This window comes from Pinus tabuliformis, chromosome 4_1, assembly GCF_031772625.1.
Source record: "Pinus tabuliformis cultivar Carrire ecotype Pingquan chromosome 4_1, CPIR1, whole genome shotgun sequence".
Taxonomy (NCBI): Eukaryota; Viridiplantae; Streptophyta; class Pinopsida; order Pinales; family Pinaceae; genus Pinus; species Pinus tabuliformis.
Genome location: NC_142303.1, coordinates 233,178,583 through 233,203,180, shown reverse-complemented (window position 1 = coordinate 233,203,180; position 24,598 = coordinate 233,178,583). Strand labels below are relative to the sequence as shown.

General features: G+C 38.5%; 1 protein-coding gene across 2 annotated transcripts; it reads left to right on the top strand.

Annotated features, from left to right (window-relative positions):
• Positions 1–20,363: 20,363 nt before the first annotated feature.
• On the top strand, positions 20,364–22,128 carry LOC149175103 (uncharacterized). 2 transcript variants are annotated; one of them, XR_016258527.1, is made up of 3 exons: positions 20,364–20,531; positions 20,657–21,681; positions 21,807–21,920. XR_016258527.1 is itself a non-coding variant. In XM_089422766.1 (2 exons), the coding sequence occupies exon 2, from the start codon at positions 21,242–21,244 to the stop codon at positions 21,602–21,604; it is 363 nt and encodes a 120-aa protein (XP_089278892.1). In that variant the 5' UTR covers positions 20,364–20,531; positions 20,657–21,241; the 3' UTR covers positions 21,605–22,128. The 2 variants fall into 2 exon arrangements, 1 of the variants encoding a protein (XP_089278892.1); XM_089422766.1 differs by having other exon boundaries at positions 20,657–22,128.
• Positions 22,129–24,598: the final 2,470 nt, after the last annotated feature.

Here is a 24,598-nt window from a genome sequence, read left to right as displayed (position 1 = left end):
CTCCTTTGACGGATCGCTTCTTGTCGACTTCAGCTCATTATCCAGGAAGTTGATCTAGGAACACCCCCCCAGTACTTTGAAGCTTGCATGCCTCAATGGCAAGTTTCTCACTTCCGGCGACAGGTATACATCAATGACCTTCGACCAGAATATTTTGCGTGGTGTTCGACGCCAAGTCCTTTATTCACACCACGTGAATTGTACTGCAGTACCTTGAGGGTCATTGTCATTATTGATGATTCCTCTCGCGCTTGTTAACGGTTTACCTTATTGACCGGTAATCAAGCGATGTCTTTCCATGTTCGACTTCAGCGCAATTCTCACATGGATCGACTTGTACTTAGAGTGAAGATCGAACGAGTTTGAAGACCCCGGATCTAGTTTCATCCATCCGGGCTGCGATATATATTCAGGATATAAAGACATTTGTTATGTACATCATTGCAACAGATGATCATCCTACTCAAAGGATGATAATGTCAGCAGAGAATTATCAGTCTACCATCAGACGATCGTCTGTTCTATGTACCAAAATGAATTTATAAAGCTGAGCATGGGAATGCCCGCCTCAGCTAGATCATGAAAGCAGAATGAAAAATAATGTATTGTATTGTATTTTATTACAGGGCACCTCTCAGCGATTGAATGAACTTCGGATCCTCCTGATAAAGCATTTCACCCGATAAACGACCTCATACTTTAGGGGGCAACTGTTATAGACATTTTTGTGCCTAACAGCATGGAGCATGAAATGTCAATAATCTGAGGGATCCAAAGTCCCTAAACATGTTGTTCTTACCCTTAGAGGAACAAGGTCAACAAACCACAGCACTGAAAATCAGTTCTCCACCTGAAAACACTCAAAAACAAGCTATTTCTGGATCATGTTAGCTGCTCCACTGAGCATCTGCGCTGAATGTCAACTGCTCCACTCTGTACCTGCACTGAATGTCAAATCTAATGAAGGCTACCTGCGCTGGGCGAGATTGGCCAAGTGGCACAGTCATTCTGCAAGGTGTCAATTGCCCAGGAAGCTTCCAAACTGACACTTGGGTCAAGGAATTCACCTTGTGATGAGTAAGAGGGTCTTGATCTCCAAGTGGAAGCAAGAATCTCCAAGTGGACTCAAGAACTGAAGATTAACTAAAGTGGGAGAGGACACTAGTCAGCTTCATGTCAGTCTCAAGCTGACTCATCCTTTCTCCAAATCTCCTATATATAGAGCTCTCTCATGAGGTCTCAGGAGGCTGGAATCTTGTGAATGTAAGGAAGTGTTGTTGGTTTGAGTATAGAACTATTGGGTGATTGCTTTGAAGGAGGTGAAGAGGAGATTTATTTCTGCTGGGAGGTGTTGCTGGATTGGGCCTCTTATGGTTGTAACACTCTCAGAACTTTACTTCTTCCATTAATAAAGCATTTGAGGTTCTTCTATATGCATGTGTCTCTGTGGCGTATTGATGCTTGTATATTTGATTTATTCTAATCCTTGAATCAATTATGGATGTATGCTTCTTGTAGTTCCCTTTTCTTGTTCTTTTGCAGGATCTTTGTGTAGCTGGGCCAGTGAAAGAGCAAGGAGCTGGGAACAAGCAGCAAAGAGGGAAGATTGGATCAATCATTAGCGGAAGATAACGGTTAGTGGATCTCTTCCTCCTCTCTCTTACATCTCATAAAGAAGTAATCTTGAATAGCTTTGCATTCGGTTGTTGCTGAGGTACTATCACCCTTAGAGTGGGATAGAGTCATTCCGTATTGGATACTTTTCCCAACAACAAGGATCCCCCTTCTTGCGCCATAAGTAGCCATAGTTGTAGGAGGACTGCAAGATCCTTGTATGCTAAACTGGGATATGTTGATGGAACACCACAGAGGTGGTGATGGCCTAATTGTTTGATGTACTCCTAATTTCATTGGATGGTGAGAACGTTAGATCATTATGGTCTTGGACCTTTCATATGAAGGCATGGATTACATGGGTGATCCATATATCCCACTTTCAGCTAGAATGCAATGGCGTGACCTAGGTAAAAATTTCACATTTTGGTTGTTTTGTGTTTTCAATTTTATTTTTTTTGGCATACAAAACTAATTATTCGAATAATCATGTACATGTGGGTCAAGTGAGACTAGAAGGACTGCGCTGATTCAATAAATGTGATGAGAATTATGTAGCTCTCTTAGTACGAAACCCTGATGAAGTAGGGGCTTTAACTGAACTGGATCACAACCTAAAGAGGTTGACCCTAGATATCCTAGATGTTGGGATTGATGATTTTCCTCACCATTATCATAGGCATACCATGGTGGCCCCTGGACCAATTAGTCACTTACTACGATGAGTAGCTCACACTATCATCTGCTACAATGATCACCATGTGTAGCTTCTAGTAATAGGGCTAGATTTTGTTCTTTGATGTACTAGAATGTTTGGATAATACATGCCACAAGGCCTCATGTCTTGGATGACATTTTGTAAATCCACACCTTTTATAGAAATTTTGACTAATGAAAACTACTACTCATTATCTCAGTTTATATAGTACAATATATGGATGAATATTGTTTTTCTTTTTTACAGATGTTACAAAAGTTGATTTAATAGATAATTAACAAATGAATTAGTTAATGTGTTTAAATGTCTTGGAATGTGTTGATATTCGATGTAATCAAACTCTCTTTCTAAGAGATGAACCCACATAAGAATTCTTAACATTGTAGAACTTCTTACTTAATAGATACCATTTCAATGTAATATTATGAGTTGAGAATCTAAACTAATGATCAATTAACAAATGCAAAATGAAATGGCATTAGATAATAGTTCAATAACTACACTATATTCTGCGATGTTATTCGTTGTTCAACCAAGGAATATTCCATGAATAGAAACTAACTCATCAGTCAGTGAACAAAAATTCCAAGCTATGGAAGACAAATTATGAGTGCTATGACTAGTGCCATCCAATGTAAGTTTGAGGGAGCATCAACATCTGCAACTCAAATGTAATAAAAGATAAGGAGGATAAGTAACAAAAAATTGTAAAAGGATGCTAAAATTGCCACACACAAAATGTGATACAAAAATGTACAAATTATTCACGGAGTGAATTAAGCATAGTATTTCCTAAGGTAGAGATGATCTCTAGGATTTCCTAAAGAAATGTCATCATAATCAACATGGTCATAAGCGCTTTTTTCCAGTACATGACCAAACCACATGGGCTCAAATTTACCAGCACCTAATTTATCGTGCTCTTCATCATAAACCAAGACTAGGTCACCTTCTGAATATTAGCAAGGATTTACATTTTCATCAAAATGTGCCTTAACTCATTTCTTATGAGTGTCACTAGCTAATGTAGCATCATGTTGAGTATCATATAGTCATGCTAAGTACAACAAACACTCCTCCTTTGTAGAAGTGGTTGGTCATAATTCGATTGTCAATTCTAATGATGATATTTCACATTCAATAGGCAAGATTTCTTCCAGACCATAAACTAGTTGGAAGGGAGTAAAACCAGTTGAAGTTTTTGTTGAGGTACGATATTCCCACAAGGATGGAAAAAACATCAAATGCCAATTTCGTTTATGAATTCAGAGAATCCGATTAATCATTGTAGTAAAAACTTTGTTTACAGCTTCTAATTGACCACTTTCCTGTGGATAATATGGAGTGAAACTCTCATGACAAAAGCCTAGCTTTGCAGTAACTATGGTCTTCATAAAATTTTGAAAACAACTACCATGGTCTATGACGATGGCTTTTGGAACACCGAACCTAGAAATCACATGATTAAATATAAAAATAGTTGTCATTTTTCCATCATCCTTATATGTAGGCATCACCTCGGCCCATTTTGTAAAATAATCCACTGCTAGGATAATGTACCCATGCCCCCCGACCGAGTGAGGGTTACATGTAATGAAATCAATGCCCCATTTTACAAAAGGACTGTCAGAAATGATTGGGTGAAAAGGAGTTGGAGGTACATGCATTTTGGGATCGTAGATTTGGAAATTATGGCATTTCTGGACCACAATTATACAACATTTGAACATTGAAGGCCGTAAATACCCAACGCACAAAATATTTTGGGAAGTGGAAAACCTTGACATATGATCGCCACAAGGTCTAGAATGGCAGTCATTCAATGTTTTTCAGCTTCCTCGTGAGTCAAACATCATCTAAAGATGGAATCAACACCGCGATGATAAAGTGTATCACCAACAATAGTGTATGCCTTGGCCCATTTCATAAAATAATCCACTACTAGGATAATGTACCCATGCCCCCCGACTGAGTGAGGGTTACATGTAAGAAAATCAATCCCCCATTATGTCAAAGGAATATCAGCAATGATTGGGTGAAAAGGAGCTGGAGGTGCATGCATTTTATGATCATAGATTTGGAAATTGTGGCATTTATGGACCACAGTTATACAATATTTGAACATCGAAGGCCAAAAATACCCAGCGTGCAAAATATTTTGGGAAGTGGAAAACCCTGATATATGACCGCCACAAGATCTAAAATGGTAGTCATTCAATGCTTTTTCGGCTTCCTCATGAGTCAAACATCATCTGCATATGGAATCAACACCACGATGATAAAGTGTATCACAAACAATAGTGTATTGTTGGGATCAGTACCAAACACAACGATAGTCGGTTCAAGTCAATTCTGGCTGAAAAGTCTAGGTTCATAGATGCACGATAATATCTCCATACCAAGGGTCTAAAGTACTGATAAGAAAGAGGGATTTATATGGAAGAGAATCCTCTGCCGCAGTTTCTATCTCAGTGTAAGGAAAGTCCCATAAAAGTTCGACAAAAGCCAATGATTTCCTGGACTTAGATTTCCTAAATTTTAAATCAAATTCTTGCAGGATAATAATCCATTTGGAATATTTTCCCCCAAGCAAATGCCTTGTAAGGATGTAAACCATAATGTTTCAGTCCGAAATCGTCATTGTTTTACGTAAGAGAATGTAGTGATGAAATGTTTGGATAGCTTGAATGACTACCAACGTCAATTTCTCCACATGTGCGTATTTTATCTCAGTTTTCATAATATTTATTCTCAAATAATATATCACATGTTCATTGTTTCACTCATCTTCCTGAACTAAAATAGTGTCAATGGTGACATCAGATGCATCTAAATAAAAAACATAGTCTCGATGATAATCGGGTGGATGCAATAACATTGTATGAGTCAACGAGTGGCTAAGTGCATCAAAAGATTTTTGAGCAACTTCATCCCATGTAAATAAGATTCCCCTTTTCAACAGTCAAGTAAAACATTTAGTTAGCTCAGCACATTTTAGGATGAATATGTGAAACTGAAGATTCTAGGTTCGATCCTTAATGGAGTCACCAATTTTTTAGGTAGACTAATCCTTCTTGCGGACAAGATGGATCTCCCTAGATCTTAAACAAAATCTAGTAAAAAAAAAGAAAAGAACTACTACCCTTACTTAGCTTATGATTGATTGAAACAATTAGTATGTGAGGGATCACTTACCGATTTAACGAATTTCCTGTTGAATTCGTTTCAGTTCCTTCCACAGTCGGCTTCTCCTTGATGATTTAGAGGCCTTTCCAGTTCATTCCAAATCTTCTCCATGATGTTTCAAAGGAGATATGCATAGAAATAAATAGACAAAGGATCAAAGAATCTAACATCTAAAAACAAATAAAAATAAAGTTTTTAACTCAGTAGATCATAAAGTAAACCAATAAACCATCGTAGACTATGTGAATGATCAAGGAATGTCACAAACAGTACTAGAATAGACATGATTAGGAAGAAACAATTTCTTTTATTGAATCAAAAGGAAAGAAAACTTACAACCTTATTTCCTTGATGTTACAAGCCTCTTCCTATGATCTCCAACCTTCTACCCGGATGAAAATCTTTCTAGCCCTATTTCTATAGCATAAGCCTACCTTCAATGGTCCTCCCCGATCCTCTAGCCTATATTTGATTTATAGGCCATGAGGAGGAGGTTTGGGATCCCCTTCCTAAGGGACGAGATCCACAAATGGTGGGATAAGGAATCCAGAAAGAGAGGGAAGTAGCTCCACAATGGGAGGGATCATGCTTGATTAAGTATCGACTTGAACTTGTTAGTTGGGAAATATTTGACTAACAAAGATTCTAGATTTTTATTTTTATTTTTTACTTGCATTGAATAATATGAGCAAGATATAGTGTAAGATAGAGCAAATTTTTGTGCTAAATCTAATGGTCACTTATGTGTTTGCACAGAAACTCACTAGGGAACTATGTAGGTAATCAAAAATAGGTTTTCGGGGCTTGAGATCTAGGAATTTCTTTATCTTTGGGTTTTTTTAGGTCCTAGCCTTGTAGGGGGATGTTTTGGCACACTTTTATGGATAGAAAAAGATACAAACTAATGGTCATTTTCCTAATGCGACAAAATGACATGTTGGACAATGGAAAGTGCCCAACACATCTCTTGGCATGACTATAGACATCAACACCAACAAAATTGCAGCCACTAGCCATCTAGATAATCCCAATTATCTAGCAATGACATTTAAAGGTACGTCAAAATAAAGCAATATAATGCGTCTTCAAATCACATGCATAACTTCTAGATCTGGATTGATATCACTCTTTAAAAACCACACTTTTTGCGCTCTTTAGATGACAAGGATTTCATTAATAGTTCATAAAACTTTTCAATCAGTGAGAAAAATCTACACACTCCAATAGAAAATATAAAACACATAATGCGACTAACTAAGGGATAATGAGTTGGGTTGGTTGAGCCCTAGCCAACCATCTTATTTCCCTATAAAATGAAAATATTAACTTATGAAATGTAGTAAAGCATTCTTATGATTAAACACAAGAATGAATTAAACTTGGCAACAAAGATCATTTTATTAATAAGTATCTTTTTTTAGTACATTTGATACATAATAATCTAGCTCTCAGAGAGATTTGGGCGATAAAAGTCATGACAAAAAATGTAACTGAAACAAAATTGTTGCATGAGTATCGAGAACCTATTTTATCTCAGACTATATTCTGTAGGAAGAGTCCAAATCTGCAATTTAATTTTTTAATACTAGGAGTGAGAGGCGCGCATTATCCTTCTTGTCTTCCATGAAAAACTTTTCTTGACAGCTCACGTCAAATGCCAAGCAAGCTTCTTATTCAACAATCCTCTTAGACTGGTAAAAGAATAAGGCTTTAGACTAGTGCAAGAATCCCTAGGAAGTGCAGGAATCCTGAGATTGATTGTTTCATGTACCAAATGTACTTCACAATATTTTAAATGAAAAATATCAAAAAAAATCTTTAGGATAACATGAATGTAAGCACATAATCATAAAAAATTTAATATGTTGACTCTCCTTTTAATAATGATCAACTGCTACCCAATTTCTGATGAATACATTCATAGAGGCTAAAAATGCATGTATAAAGGTATTTTTTAAGTTGTGTAACAAAGGACAAGGCAAGGTCCTATAGGAAGAAATTAAGGAAATTACGGGGCATCACACCAAACATGTTATGGGTTGTGGCATAACCCTGCCACAACTTGTCATTAATTTTTTCAAACACCTACATGGTGTTATCACCTTCCAACACATGTCAGGAGGCTTATCACAATGTGCATTCAAGAGCTAACCAAAGGCTTGTCATAACCCTTTATACAAACTTAATTCACATCCAAGTTGCTAATGTTCCCATACTTATCTTGTGTCCATGCAAAACTATATTATTTCAATGTGGACACCAAAGAATATTTTAACCGATATATGTTACCAAAACCAATCTTGAGTTATATAATATTTAGTAAAGACTCCTTATCCTTAAAATCACAATTGATCCACAAATACTCTATTTTTACAAATTCAATTCACAATCCTATATCTAAATATACAACAATTAAACACGTAGTTGAATCGATACTTACTTTGTGAGAGTTGATATAACATTATCTTGATGGGAAGCTACTCACCCATTACCAAATACATATTCAATATTCCTCACCAGCCAGGGTAACAAGCCACAACAGCCTCCAAGCTACATTTTCTCCTAGGGCCTTCAGGTACCCTTCAGTCCCTTAAATAATCCTTTTGTATTCCAACATATTAACATATTGTCTATTTTTCACTTTCCCTTTTAGTCTTAGGCACCCCTTTATCTGACAAACAGTCCCTGGGATGATTCATATTGATGATACCTTTATGGAAGTCAAAGCATAGACCCATAATCTTGTACTCCATACGATTGTTGTCTTCAATTGCATTCTGAGAAACATGACAACCTTGATTAGATTCCAATTATCTATTTTATTGACCCTACAACACACTGCTGTAAAAATTCACGCATTCAAAAAACACATGTTCACACATTGCATATGTATGTGCATATACTGCACATAAACTTATATATCATATTGAATTTCATAAGTCAAACAACAAGGGGAAGGTTTAGAAAAATTCCCCTACTCAATGGTTGTTTTGTTCAAATTTACCAACCACCTGTACTTTATATCTCTACCTCTCTCATAGTTATAACTTTATCAACTGCCTGGCTATATTGGCAACCATCTATCTAACATTTTCCCTACTTCAAATCCCATGTCACTGTTATAGTCATCATGGCCCTATAAATTTTCAAGATGTTTTTCTTTATATTTCCTATAAAGATCCATTTCTAGGTTCACCATCATCTCCAGTTAGTTAATAGATTTATATTGACTACAAATTTACCAATTTCTGATTCATGGACTATAAAATATGCCCTCCAAATTATTATATGATCTGCAAATTTTCGAATACCTATAAATTCTCATGATATTTTTCCTCACAATTTTTTTTTGATTCCAAATTCTAGGCTTTCAAGAATATTTTCCTTGTGAATATCTCTCTATTCATTTCTTGTCTACATTATTCTGACATTGCGGCAAAAATTTAAGTCCTCCGGAAATATTTAGTCAATTAGGCCATCTTTGCCTCTTTCAATAGTGTTATACTTTTCCTTCTGTTTTTGTTATTCATTTTTAGGATTTTTGGTCCCAAATTAAATTTATGGGTAGATAATCACATTATCCTCAAAATTCCTTTTCTTTTGACTGGTCATATGTCAAATTTTGATAATCAGGATAACAGTTAGAGCCCCATGAAATTTGTCATATTTTTCCCCATTTCTTCCATATCTGGAATTCAAATATTTCTACTCCCAATTAGGCCTTTAACCACCCTTTTTTATGGATTATTAGTAACAAACCTGGCATATGGACTTCTTCAATTTATGATGATAATTCGTGCTGAATTTTTCCTACGTTCCTATTGTTGGCAATCTAATTGATGGCCTCAATTTTCTTCCTTTCTGTTAAGTGGTCTGCATGCTTATACCCTCTAGACCATATATATTCAAATATGTTGTATATATATTTTAAGAATAAAAATAAAAAATCACAGTGTTATGCATAATTATGATTGCGGACAAAAGTATCTTCCCTAGACCTAGTGGACTCATCTAGAACAACAAAAGGCAAAGAATATACAGTTTTGTTTAGATAAATTGAAGAATGGGAAATAAGCCTACTTAGAATCCATCGCAAGATTTTCTTTCCTCCTTTCTTGTAAGCTCCAATCGTAGCTCTGATTGCCATAAATAGAACCTGCACATGCAACTAAAACAAGCCAGGGATCCACAACATCTACGTAGCATAATTAAATTACTATATTCAATGAATCAGGAAGGTATTGAAATACATGAATGTAAATGTAACACAAAACATATAGGAAAATAATATACCCTTTGTAGTAATAGAAATAGAAGAGCATTTACAAGCAAGAATAGTAGTTGGTCTTGTAGAGATCTCCCCAAGTTGACTTGTCCTTCCTTGTCACAAAGCACACCTCAATGTCATCCTAATGCATGAAGATGATGAATCATTTAGATTCAAGGTAGCATCATGAGGGCATAATCATTCTCCAAAATCCAACCCTTACGTTATGGATGGCAGTAAATTTATAGGAGATGGATGGTAGTTTAGGATTTACCATAATGAGCTTGATATCCACTTATGATGGGGGTATGAGCTCAATGTAAAAGATGTGAAGTATCCAAGGTAGGATCAATTAGGACTCGAGCTTCTTATCCATAGAAGATGGTTAAAAAAAACCCCTGGAAGCTTATAGAATAGGAAGATTTGGAAATCTTTTTAATTTTCCCGAATTTCTAGAATCAACATCCCCAACAAGTAGCAACTAGTGCTAACCAACACTGGTGCATAGATGAGCAACCAACGTTGAACATAGGTATCTAAGTTAATTCATAGGGTTTTCTGTAGGGATGATGAAAAGATGGTCACGTATGTGAACTGATCTGAATTGTAGGCCTATTAACCAGATGCGACAAAATGGCCTATCACAAATTGCCTCCTAAAGCATAAAGTCATAAATGATAGTTGATGGCTTAAGTTATTTACCTTGTGACAAGTTCGGATCAAGAGAAAATGGTCGATACCATCATATGTGAAAATACATTTTGTTCATGATATATTTGCTGAGTGAGGCATACCCATGCTTAGCATATAAGCTAACATTACATGTACAATAATCAAGAAGTATGTCCATTGATGATAGAGAGTGGATCCATGCTTGGATGATTGTTTTTATAATCAAGACCATCATACTTTGTAATATTTTATAAATCTTGAAAGCACAGCCGGGATGGTTGGACCTAGATTTGGGGTCTTCTATCTCATTCATTGGATTGTGCAATGTATGAGCCTAACCATTCGGATGAATGAGTTGAAGTCAAACACCACAATGAATCTTTTGGTCCAAGTCCAATGATGAAAACCTGTCTTCGAGAGTGAGGAAACTTGCCATTGATGTATGAAAGCCCTAAGGTATTGAAGGGAGTTTCTAATTCAACTTCCAGGATAATGAGATGATTTCAAGAGGAAGCGATCCATCGTAGGAGGGTCTTGATGTATCCCCCATCAATGACACGAAACAGGTATCAAGATTTGAGACAAAATGATGTTGATGTGGAACTGGTTCATGAATGAAATTCATGAATGTAGGCTTAGGAGTATTGTAGTGGATATTAACTAAAGGAATTCTCTTTAACATATCGGTGACACTAAATGGAGTTGGCAATATTGACCCAAAAAAGAACACAGAGGTTTTGATATGGTGTAATGAACTAGAAACACAAGCATGTTTCCCAACCCAACAACCAGAGAGACGAAGTGAAAGAGTGTCATGTTCAAGAGCGACTCATTGCCATTAATAGGTAGATTACCTTGTTTTCCCAAATTCCCCAACCATTTCTGCTCAGTACCTTTTTATTTTTCAACAAGCTTGAGGATAACATATGCTTGATATGTAAGTTCATCCTTGGGATGAATCTTTCTAAGTATCGTTAATGAGCTCTGAGAAGGAGTGGTTTGGTCCCATCATGTTTGATGAGTCCATTATGGTTTAATTCTTTTATGATTCCATTTTTGATTGATGCTTTTATGAGTCCATCGAAGGTGAAACTCAAAAAAAATTTCATGTTTAGAGTGTTTGAAAAAGACGTGAAAAAGAAAACTCCAAAGGTTCATTTTTTTAAAGTTCTATCTTGAGTCCGAAAAGACAGAAAATGATACTCAAGAGAGTCTCTTAGCCATGTTCGACTAGGGAATTTATTAATGCCGGAAAATCGTATACATGTTAGTACAATCTAGAAGACACTAGAAGGTGTCAAGAAGAATGCACAAGTGAACATTTTCCAGCTAAATACATCATGAAGTTTAAAAAATCAAAGTTCTCCTAACGTCCAAAGTTTATAAATAAAAAGGTCCAAAGTTTAAGGATCATTGCATATCCACATCTTACCAAACTTTGTATGTTCACTTGCATCACAAAATAAGATTCCATAGACTTTGTACTCAAGGGCATCAAGTTTTCAGAGCTTTGGGTACTTAGTCTATTTTGGCTTACAAAATCACTCCATAAGTGAATTAAGACTGCTTAAAAAAACCATAACTTGAACCAACTAAGTTTCCCCATGGTGGCCACCAAACAAATTATAGTTTAGGTTAGGATAATTGGGGGTAGGCATCCCATAAGCTATCGTGGTCATGTTACACCTTTGAAACATAGTTGTTGAATTTTTAGGGAGCTTAAAATCCTTCAATCATCCCACGAAAAATAATACCCGAGCATGGAAGAGACCTTATTGAGAGGGGTTTTGGCTTATGTCTAGTGTGTGTGGTACTCTTTGGGGCTACCTAGCCCATTTAGTGCTCGGTACTAGTAGCTAAATACCAAGAAGCTAAAGACTCAAATGTTCATGCGGGACAAAGCTACTTTAATGGCCAAAATCTAAGGCATCCTTTCCCTATAGGTGATGGTGCATGCATCACTTGAGCCTCATTACCATTACCTTGGTGGATTCTTGGGCTGCTGGAAGGCATCACCAGTTCTTTCGGGACGTTGGCCCATGACCCATCAGAAGATATCTTCGCAAGGCCCAATTAATTCGAGAGTGGAATGGACGATTAAGTCTACATAGGATTTGTTTTACCATATGCAACAAACAAAAACATTTTTCTTGTTTGCTTGATCACATAGTTTAATTAATAAAGGAAAATAAACCATTTATAATTTTGTTTTGTTTTATGTATGTGATCATATTTCATTAATACTTATCTCCTTCCCTCACCATATACAATGTATCACACACTCTAATCAATACCATAGGGGACCCCACAGCTCCCCATTAATCTAGACGTTTTTTAAACCTGCCCCCATTACTGGGAGGTGTGCCAGGACTCCCACCATTCAGGTGTAGAGGACATCATGCAACTACTATTATTGAATCTTTCGTTATTGGTGCATCTTTGATAGGAACCCCTCCCTAGAAAAGTACATCGTTCACCACCCCAAAAGGATCCCCACATGCTACCCACTTTTGGAGCACACACACCACTCCTCCGGACAGTCCCCTAGACACCCATCGAGGTGGTTCTCCTGAGACTTCCCCACAGACGACCCCTTTGCATATAATTGTCCAGAATCGCCTTTTGATGGCAGATAATGAACACATCCCATTCTTAGCTTCACTAAACCTACTGATTTTAAGCAAGCTAACCAATGACCCGATCACCCATAGCCAAAATTGGTTGGCTATGCCCACTAAGCTCCCTCTGGATATTCCAAAGTTTGAAGGAAAATAGGGAGAAGACCCAGGGAACCATGTCATGGAATTTCACCTGTGGTGTTCATCTAATATTATCTCCGATGATACTTTACAACTATTTCAACACACCCTAACTGGACCTGCAATTAAATGGTATGTTGAGGAGCCTTCTATGTCACACAGGAACTCTAGCTCATTAGCTACAACTTTCCTCACCTTATTCTAGCTCCTAGTTTGCTATGATTCAGGCCTAGAACTCCTCACCCACTTCAAACAAACACCCACAACCCACATCTAGGATCATATCCATGAATGGAAAATGTAGAATTTCTCACTGTAGATCAACAGATTATGCAATATACTAAAGCAAAATACAAGATCTACTTCTACAACAAACTTGTTGAAGCTTAATCGATTTTGAGCAAGATCAAATAGAACACATATAACTAAGAATGAGAAAGCAATCACACATGAACACAGAAGAATACTCTCGGGAAAGCCTTAGCTAAAAACCCTGATCTCTGTATTATCATACAAGTGGAAATATGTTCATACTACACAAAGAATCAACTCACAAGCAATCCTGCTCTCAGTACAATCCAACAATACAGCTCATAGAGTGAATAGACACAAGATATGCCTTCCCTCAGCCCTCCAAGTGTCCTATTTCCTTGTGCAGTTTTCCTTGGGGTCCAATGCTGTCACCTGTGTGAATTGGCCTCATCACACACTCATCAAACCCAAAAGTAACTGTGTAATCTGCAAGGAATAAATTCCTTCTACATGCAAGATATATCCTCCATGGAATATTCCTGCAACTAATTGTACACTATCCCATCATCTGATCTCAACTAGGTCTCTGTCTGAACTGACATGCATGAGTTATTTATGAGAGAATATTTAGTTATCTGAAGTGTAGCAGTTACATGCATGCATGCATTAACTAACTGAACTCACAATTAGTTCAACAAACTATTTGAACTAATCTAATTGCACTTAACTTAGTTAAATGAGCTAACTAATTACAACTCAAAGTACAACTCATCCTGATCTCCTTCAATCAAGGGATAACTTACTCAATCAATTGAGAAACTATTGTATGTCTTCACATAGACTTCATGTTTCATTTTCTACAACTAATTAACTCAAGAGGAATTAATTAATTATTTTACAAATAGCTGTTAAGATCAAATTCGAATTTTAATTCACAATTTTAGTTTATGAACTAACTAAAATTGGAATGTATCCTGAAATGCTATTTATAGCAATGCTAATTTTAGCACTTCTATTTTTAGAATTTCTTGTTGCTATTTTCAACACTCCCTCTCAACAAGAAAGGGATTATTAGTAACCACAATCCTGTCTCTGTGGAACTCCAACTTGCATTTTGACAATGCCTTAGTCAAAATATTTGCATCCTATTCCTCGGTCAAAACATACAGCAACAACATGATCCTCTTGACCACATAGTCTCGAAGAAGGTGATACCAGATATCAATGTGCTTGGACCTGTCATGAAAAACTCGATTCTCAGAGAGTTTGATACAACTCTAATTATCACAGTAGATCACAGTTGGATCCATCCTCTGACCAAAAAATCCCACTAGAATCCTCTGCATCCAAATGGCCTCACATGATGCTTGACTGGCAGCCATGTATTTAGCCTATGTTGAGCTAAGTGAAACTAACCTCTATTTCCTGCTATACCAGGAAATTGCAATTGAACCAAGCTTGAAGATTCCTCCATAAGTGCTCTTCCAGTCTAATGGACTCCCTGCCCAATCTACATCTGGGAAGCCCTGAAGCTTCACTCCCTCTATCCATCTGTACCACAATCCATACTGAGATGCGCCTCTAAGGTATCTCAGCACATGCTTCACTGCCTTCCAAAACAACTTGGTAGGTTGAACAATATCTTGACTCAGCTGGTTCACTGCAAAGAATAAGTCTGGTCGTGTGTTCACTAGATACATAAGTGAACCCATAAGTTGCGATAAATAGTAGCAGCTACTACCTCACCTGAGGTAGCATCCTCCTTCCTCTAGTTCCCATCTAGAGGAGTTTTCATGGGTTTGCACTTCTCCATGTGGAAGCGCCTGAGTATCTCATTGGTGTACTTTCCTTGAGACACAAATACTCCCTCATCTTTTTGCCACACTTCCATGCCTAGAAAGTAGTGCATAAGGCCCATGTCCTTCATCTCGAACTCTCTTGCAAGGTCCTCCTTATATGACTTGATCAGCTGATCATCACCTGTCAAAATCAGATCATTGACATAAAGGACAATGATCAATGGTTTACCTTCTACCATGATGTGGTAAAGGCTTGCATCTACTTCACTCTTAGTGAATCCCAACCCAGTGAAATAGTTGTTGATCCTGGCGTACCAAGCATGGGGTGCTTGCTTTCGACCATACAAAGCCCTCTTGAGTTAGCACACATGCGACTCACGATCAAAGGTCTCAAAACCTTCTGGATGCTCAATGTACACCTCTTCCTCAATCTTCCCATTGAGGAACGTGGTCTTCACATCCATCTTATGGACCTTCCAACTCATCCGATCTAATAGTGTCAACATCGATCTGATAGATGAGTACCTTGCTATAGGAGCAAAGGTCTCATCGTAGTCAATCCCCTCGACCTGTGAGAAACCTCGAGCAACAAACCTTGCCTTATGCTTCTCAATGCTGCCATCAGCTTCCTGCTTTACCTTGTAAAGCCATCTGGAACCAACCACTAACTTCTTTTGAGGTCTTGGGACAGCATCCCACACATTATTCTGAATGATAGAGTCGTACTCCTCTACCATCGCATCAACCCAGACTGGTTTATGCACTGCCTCCTCGAATGAAGAAGGCTCAGACTCTACACACTCCCCAGCTAGGGCCATGTAACCAGTGTACCGCTCAGGCGACCTCCTCTATCTGCACTAAGAATATGGCTGTCCCACATTCTCCCGCACATCCAACATCAACCTGTCAGCTTCCCTTGAGTGTTTCCACCCATCTCTGGAAGACTCAGTATGAGTGGATGTCTCCACTCCCAGATCCTCTGCATGCAAATGATCCACATCCATCTAAGGATCCTCCTCATTAGGAACAGAAAGTTCCTCCTCTACATGCAACTTGAGCTCCCTCTCAGGTGATACTCGCATGGGTTTCTGCTTGTCGAACTTCAGATCTTTGCGTACCACTGTCCTCTGACTGGTACGCAGGTACACCCAATAGTTGTGGGGTGTATTAGTTGTTGGATCTAGCTTCCTCCGGGCATCTTTGGTCACATGGAAATAAACCAATGATCCAATGATCCTGAAGTGACTCACATTTGGTTGCTTCCTGGAAAAGGCCTCCATAGGTGTATTCATTCCCAGTATATGGTGCGGGCTTCTATTCTACAAGTATACTGTTGTATTGCATGCTTCAGCCCACAAATGAAGTGGTAGGCTTTGCTCATGCAACATAGCTCGAGCTGCTCCCGCAATCGATCTGTTCTTCCTTTCGGTCACCCTATTTTGCAGTGGGTTATTGGGTGCCGTAAACTCCCGTTTAATTCCTTCTGTAGAGCAAAAGTTTTTAAACTGTTGGGAGACATACTCTCCACCATTGTCGCTATGCAAGGCTTTTATTTTCTTCCCAGATTCTTTCTCTTCCAAGGCTTTAAACTCACAAAACCTCAAGAATGTCTAATCCTTCTTTTGTATAAAGTAGATCCGGCATCTATGAGAAAAATCATCAATAAAAATAACATAGTACCTTTTTTTAGCAGTGGAGGCTATAGAGAATGGTCCACAAAAATTTGTATGAACTCGCTCCAGGATTGCTCCAGCTCTACTGTATTGATCCTGAAAGGAAGATTTCACATACTTAGCCAAGGTACAACTTTTGTATTTATCCGTCTGCTCCAGTTTTCCCTTGGGAAGTCCGCTATAAATCTGTTGCATGATCTTCAAGGCCCCATGGTGCAAGTGGCCCAATCTTCTATGCCATATCTCGCCAACATCTTGGCTTTGCACCACCTCTTCTTTGGAACTGAGTGCAGCACAGTCATCTACCTCCAGCTTGTAGAGATTCTTAACTCGAATCCCAATCCTCTTTGTTTGTTCAGTACCGATATGCCTCAGGAATACCTTTCCTTTACTAAAGACTACATCATAGCCTATATCTTCTAGCATAGTAATAGACACAAGATTCTTCTTCAGACCTGGTACATACTTTACATCAGTCAGGGTGAGAGGAGATCCATTCTCCCTCTGAAACACAACCGCACTTTCACCTGAAACACGGTACTTTCCATCATTGCCTATCTCGATCTGCATCTAGAGATCCTTCTCCTCCAAGGTACTGAAAAGATTCTTGTCGCCAGACATGTGGAAAGAGGCTCCACTGTCCAGGTACCACACACATCCCACCATGGATGAAACCATGCATGCGATGATAGAGAAATCCAACTTGAACTGTGAGGCCAGTGCATCACTGTCTGATCCCTTCGAGGATCCCTTATTGGATTTCTTCTATGGAAAATTCGTACCATAATGGCCCACCTCATGAAAATGAAAGCATCGCACTTTCGATTTCTCAAACTTCTTCCCACCATGGGAAGAACTAGATTTGGGATGGGATGCCTTCCCTTTCCCTTTCCTCGCCTTACTCACTAAGGCTAGATTTTCTTCATCATCTTGTTTTGATGAAGATCCATCTCTGGTGCTTCTTCTTATCTCCTCCTGCATCAGATCCGACCAAAGTCATTCCCAATCTGGCAGTTCCTCTCTTCCATTTATCGAGTCTTGGTAGCTATGCCAGCTCTTAGGAAGACCGAGGTGAGCAAGAATCGCCATATCATCATCGGCTGTCGTGATCCCTACACTTCCAAGATCATCCCTGCAAGTGGTGAGCTTGTTCAGATATGTAGAGATCATGTCGCCCTTTTCACACTTGATTTTTCGAAGCTTGTCTTTCAGTGCCAGCTTCCTCTGATCATTGTTGTTCTGATATAGATCCTCTAATGTTTTCCACATTGAAAACGTTGTCTCCTTCCCATGGAGGCTCGAGACAATGTGGTCTCGAACTCCCTCTAGGAGGATCCTCCTCTCTCTAGCCACACATTCTTCCATTCCGCCAATTATGTAGCATTAGTCATTCCTGGCTTGGGGACTTCTTGATCAATGAAGTCCTCTAGACCATTGTCCTCTAATACTGCTTCCATGTGATCCTTCTGGGCTATATAATTCGAGCTGCCATCAAGGGCATACTCAAGTCTTAAACCGTTGAATGCCATTGGTGAAATTTGAGATGTGATAAGAATTTGAATTCTATAATCAGGAACTTGAAACTTGAAACTTCTCCCTTCTTTGTATACTTTTCTTCGCTTTGATCACCTTTGCTCCAATACCATGTAGAATTTTTCACTGTAGATCAACAGATTATGTAATATACTAAAGCAAAATACAAGATCTATTTCTACAACAAACTTGCGGAAGATCAAATAGAACACATATAACTAAGAATGAGAAAGCAATCACAGATGAACATAGAAGAATACTCTCAGGAAAGCCTTATCTAAAAACCCCAATCTCTATATTATCATACGAGTAGAAATATGTTCAGATTACACAAAGAATTAGCTCACAAGCTATCATGCTCTCAGTACAATCCAACAATACAACTCATAGACTAAATAGACACAAGATATGCCTTCTCTCAGCCCTCCAAGCCTCTTATTTCCTTGCGTAATTTTCCTTGGGATCCAATGCTGCGACCTGTGTGAATTGGGCTCATCACACACTCATCAAGCCCAAAAGTAACTACGCAATCTTCAAGGAATGAATTCCTTCTGCATGCAAGAGATATCCTCCATGGAATATTCCTGCAACTGATAGTACACTATCCCATCATCTGATCTCAACTGGGTCTCTGTCTGAACTGGCAGCATGAGTTATTTATGACAGAATATTCAGTTATTTGAAGTGCAGCAGTTACATGCATGCATGCATTAACTAACTGAACTCACAATTAGTTCAACAAACTATTTTAACTATTCTAACTGGACTTAACTCAGTTAACTGAGCTAACTAATTACAACTCAAAGTACAACTCATCGTGATCTCCTTCAATCAAGGGATAACTTCCTCAATCATTGGAGAAATTGTTGCATGTCTTCACATAGACTTCATGTTTGATTTTCTACAACTAATTAACTCAAGATGAATTAATTAATTATTTTACAAACATCTGCTAAGATCAATTTCGACTTTTAATTCAAAATTTTAGTTTAGGGACTAATTAAAATTGGGATGTATCCCAAAATGCTATTTATAGCAGTGCTAATTTTAGCACTTCTATTTTTAGCATTTCTTGTTGCTATTTTCAACAGAAAAAACTTTGTAGCCTGTGTAAAACAATGTTTGAAGATAAAGTCGTCTTGGATTTGTTCCTACGATCCCTCATTCGAAATCTCTCAGGACGTGACAAATTTAGCCTCGAAGATTGAGGAAGAAGCCAATAGTAAAGCCCAACAACTAGAGGTTATCTATACCCAGTCCGGGTACATGTGCTTCTAGACGCCCCACGTTTGTAAACTTATAAAGAGATCCCAGACACATCCAATGTTGCTGATGGATTAATTGGGTCCATATCCCAAAATCAACAGAACGATAACTACCAATACCCTAGATATTCTTTCAATGGCCAAGAATTTGATGCTATGCAAAACGCACCACCATTGCAACACACAGGGTATTATCATGGTGAACCCGCACACATGCAGAATATAGTCAACAGTGTTAATTAATATCAACTATCAACCCCCTCAAGTAGGTTCATATCCTACACTACTCCTTTAGGAGTACAAACATGATGTCCTCTTCCCAAAATCCATACATTAATGAGAGACAAGAAAACTGATATTCTCCTTTCCCAACACAACAACAAAATAGCCCACCATTGCAACAAGAAGTGCTACATAGCTATGTAGCACTGGCTTCTTATTAATATTATTTTAAAATCTTACCACATTATTATTCATCTCATTTTTATCATTCTTTTTCAGACATTTTTAGTGAAAGTGTTTTTTCTTCTTATTTTCTTTAACGGTCTTGTTTCGGTGTGTGCTTTCCCATAGCTCATCATTCTTATTTATTAACAGCTATTATCATTATTAGTCCCTGCCATCTGGCATCCGGCAGGGACTATAGTAACCGTTCGGAGGGCAGATAACATTAATTCGCAGGGTTTTTTAGTGGTATTATTAGTTATATTCTAAAGTTTGCAGTTGAACTTCTGTTGGCCATCTTATTTGGCCTCTTCCCGAGGCGGAAGAGGCCGGACCATAGCTTAAACTGGTACTTACCCACAATCAAGTGGCCCTGACCGTGTGCGGTTTCGTTTTAATGCTGACATTAATTCCTTAATGTTTAATGTTAAGTGCGAATGGGATACATATGCTAAGTTGCTTGTTCTTTTGCAGGTGTCGGCCGTATGCTCAAGGTTTGCATGGCGGGAGGTGTCCGCCTACCGGCTCGGCGGTTTTGTGCGAAGCATTTGAAGGGGGAGGCAGAGGCAATTCGTTACCCAGTGAGATATTCAGATTCATTTGTTCCTGTTCCAAAGACTGCCATTAATCCCACCCACAAGCGTGCAGGAGATTTGCTACGTAACAGAGTCCCATGCTAAACGGAGAGAAGAGAGAGCCCTCACTGGGGTTTCCTGGTTCTGCAATGGGGTTTTTCGCGGGTTCATAGCTGAAAACGACGGTTTCCTGGTTCTGCAATGGGACAGAGGTCAAAAACCCTAGGTCAGTTGGAAGGGGCGGTTTTGTGCGAAGCATTTGAAGAGCAGGGGGGTTCATAGCTGAAAACGACGCCTGGGCCACTTCTGCGTTCAGGGTTCAAATATCATCTTTCTATGATGATGGCGAAGAAACAGAGTGGTTTTGTCAATTAGACAAAACCCTGTCGTTCGATATTCCTAGCGGCCAAGAAGGTGGAACCCTAGCTTCGGACTTGGGGGATGGTCTGTTTATTACGAATGTGATCGATACCTACAGAAAGGCATGGGGACGAGCGAACCAGAACCCCTAACCAGTTCCGAAGAAAGGCCAGTAATTACGAGAATTCGAAGTCGAGCAAAGAGACATGGGTTCGTGACCTTCTGTAGAGAAGGGCAGACAACGATGGATTTCAGGCTGGGAGTTGTGAGTCACGAAGCGGACTTCAATAACATTCCCCCGGAAATAGTTGAATGGGTCGAGCAAGCATGGAGGGATCGAACGCCTGATCAGTTACTTGTTTTTCTGGGGCCAGGCAGGTTTCTGATTGTGTACATCGGGTATACAGAGATTGAAACGTATGCTACAGAGGATTGGGAATTTATGGGAGTGCGCGTTGAGAAGCAGATGGTTGGAGTCGAAGGATGAGGTTGGGCGCCGGGACTGAGAGTTGGGTGGCAAATGCGGTTGAGAAGGAAGACCTAGCGTTATAAGAAATTCCGAAGGTATTTTCATTGGACCATCAGCTTGGCTGATTTGATGTGGGTTAGGGTGATTCAGGGGATATGCTTAACATCTGTTGCGCCCTCACATAGACTGATTTGATGGGGGTTACCTGTCTTGTGTACAGATTAAGACAGATTTCATTCCAGGTGACATTGTGCATGCAGCGTGGGGCTACGTGTAACGTAATTTTCTTCTTATATAAGAAGCTTATACATGATTTCGTCGTTACGGCTTGTTATTTCGCGCTTCCGCTCCAGGGTTCTAGGATATGCTACTGAACATTGCTTTATTTACAGTTTTTTGGCCTGTAAGTTCTGAATTCTTTTACAATTGCTTTATTTACAGTTTTTTGGCCTGTAAGTTCTGAATTCTTTTACAATTGCATGCCATATCCCTGTAACTTCGTTAAACATTTGTTTGCAAGGTATTGATTGTATTCCTAGGGTCATAGAGTGCTTTGCCTTTGGTTTCCTTCTTGCATTGCTATTGATAGCATAGTATTTCCAGTCTTGATATTAGGTTCAAGAACTAGGATATTTTTTGGAGTGTGCATATGAGTTTGTGAGGATATTAGATCAGAGAGAGGATATTTTCATTTATGCGTGCAATGCCTCTTCAGAAAATTAATGCATTTGGTTGAATTAATAGCACGTTAAGCAGATCTGAGTCCATTCTTTTATTTTCTTGATTTTACAGAGGGTTGAGTGGTGATTATACATGCTAAGTAACCCATTAATTGAATTGATGAATACATTGAGTAACTTGTGATTTCTCTAGGAAGCTTCAGCCGCGTCTTTTTCCATGCAATATGGAAGGTTTATTGTACTTTTGTCAAAAAACAGAGAACTGTAAAAGATGCCAGTTTTCATTTTAGCTGAAAGCTATTTTTATAAAATTTCTTAGCAGTAGCATCATTTGGTGCAAGTGTGGCATAACTGAATAGGTAGCACAGTAGTGTATCCAAGCACACGATTTCAATAGTGATGGGCCTGGTTTTGACTAGCTCCGTCCAACCAGTATCTGGCATTCTTGACAACCTTGCTGCTAGAACACATGTTGCTGTCCATGTAAAATGCAAGTTGATAAACTGAACATTTTCTTGATGGTTAGTCGTTGTCTTTATCATTAATTGAAAATGGATTGGATTGAGAATTTCACCTCTCCTTGAGGTGGACTGTGTGCCAGTATGGTGATTGGTTCCCCTCTCTCTCTCAGAGCATAGCCGAGTGCTCATACTGTGTGCAAAAATATTAGGAGCTCAAATAGCCTTGAAAATTATAGCATATGAATAAAACTTTGCATTCTTGTTTAAGTTTCTTTTTAGTTTTTGGTGACAGTAATCACTGTGATACCACATTTGCCAGGGCATCCCAGTTTCCTTCCTTCTATCTCCCAAACAGTGGAAGATAAAGAGTAACTCTAAGGCTGAGGATGCTGATCCCAGTTCTGGTTGGAGCCATATATATTCCTACAAGGTCTTGGATTTGTCATCATGATTATGCTCTCATTGTTTTATGCCATTGACTATATATTGATATGTGTTTTCCTCTACTTTGTAGTGCGTAATAGACTGGAGACTTGATGGGGAATGTCTCCTCTCTTGCTCCCATGCCACTTGTAAAACGCTTTTCAAAATTTTCCACTTAATGAATATAATTTTAGTATACAATTTGAGTTTGAAATAAAATCAGTCTACGTATTTGCTGATTCCGGAAGCTATTTGGTGCTTTCTTCCGCATTTAGTCACCAGGGATGCCTTCTCTGAGTCAGCACATATATTAGAATGTCTCTGTTTCAGCTTTCTGTGATGAAATGAAAAAGCCCCAAGAAATAAGCTGGTGTGGCCCATGTATGCTGATCCCAGTTCTGGTTGGAGCCATATATATTCCTAGAAGGCCTTGGATTTGTCATCATGATTATGCTCTCATTGTTTTATGCCATTGACTATATATTGATATGTGTTTTCCTCTACTTTGTAGTGCGTAATAGACTGGAGACTTGATGGGGAATGTCTCCTCTCTTGCTCCCATGCCACTAGAAGCTAATATGTTCTTGTACTGACTTAAGGAGCTATCAGATGTTAATGCCTTTAGTAAACTGCCCAGATTATGAATTTTAGACTTCTAATTTTATAAGCATTAGTCCTTGTCTCATACAATAACTGACCTCCGAGGATTTTAAAAACCTCTGAATTTCGGGATTTATTCAAATTGAAATGGTAATCAATCAAACACAGCAGACTTGCAAGCTTCAGATGTACAATGAAATCCCGAAACTTCAATTCTTATCTTGTTATGCTGATGAAGGAAGTGCCACTAGAAGCTAATATGTTCTTGTACTGACTTAAGGATCTATCAGATGTTAATGCCTTTAGTAAACTGCCCAGATTATGAATTTTAGACTTCTAATTTTATAAGCATTAGTCCTTGTCTCATACAATAACTGACCTCCGAGGATTTTAAAAACCTCTGAATTTGAGCTTGGTCAAAAGGACGTCAACATACCTTAGTCACAAGCTCAAAAGAGGTTCCAGATCTGTATCAAGACACATAATTTGATCCAGTGATTTTGTACTTGAATTAAGCCCTGAAGCAAGCCTCAGGAGACTTCAAGATAATCATCAACTCAAGGAACAACCTTGGATGAAAGTGATAAACGTGGGAACATACTTCAGGAATAGTTCGGATAGTTGCTTCTGTTCGAATATTGTAGATCAGATCTAAGATACAAAAGATTAAACACCCTCTAATCAGTCTTGGTCAATGGTTTGAACTGCAAAGAGAAACTTTAGAATAGCCCATGAGTTTCTCCTTTAAGTCCTTAGGTAGCAACAGAGTTTATATGGTGCAAATATGATCAAATGTAGTCTCAGATACACCCTCCAAGACGTTGAAGTGCCTCAGGAAACCATAGAGA

Coding starts and splice junctions, on each gene's coding strand:
- LOC149175103 (XM_089422766.1), top strand. CDS start 21,242: ATGGGGACGAGCGAACCAGAACCCCTAACCAGTTCCGAAGAAAGGCCA.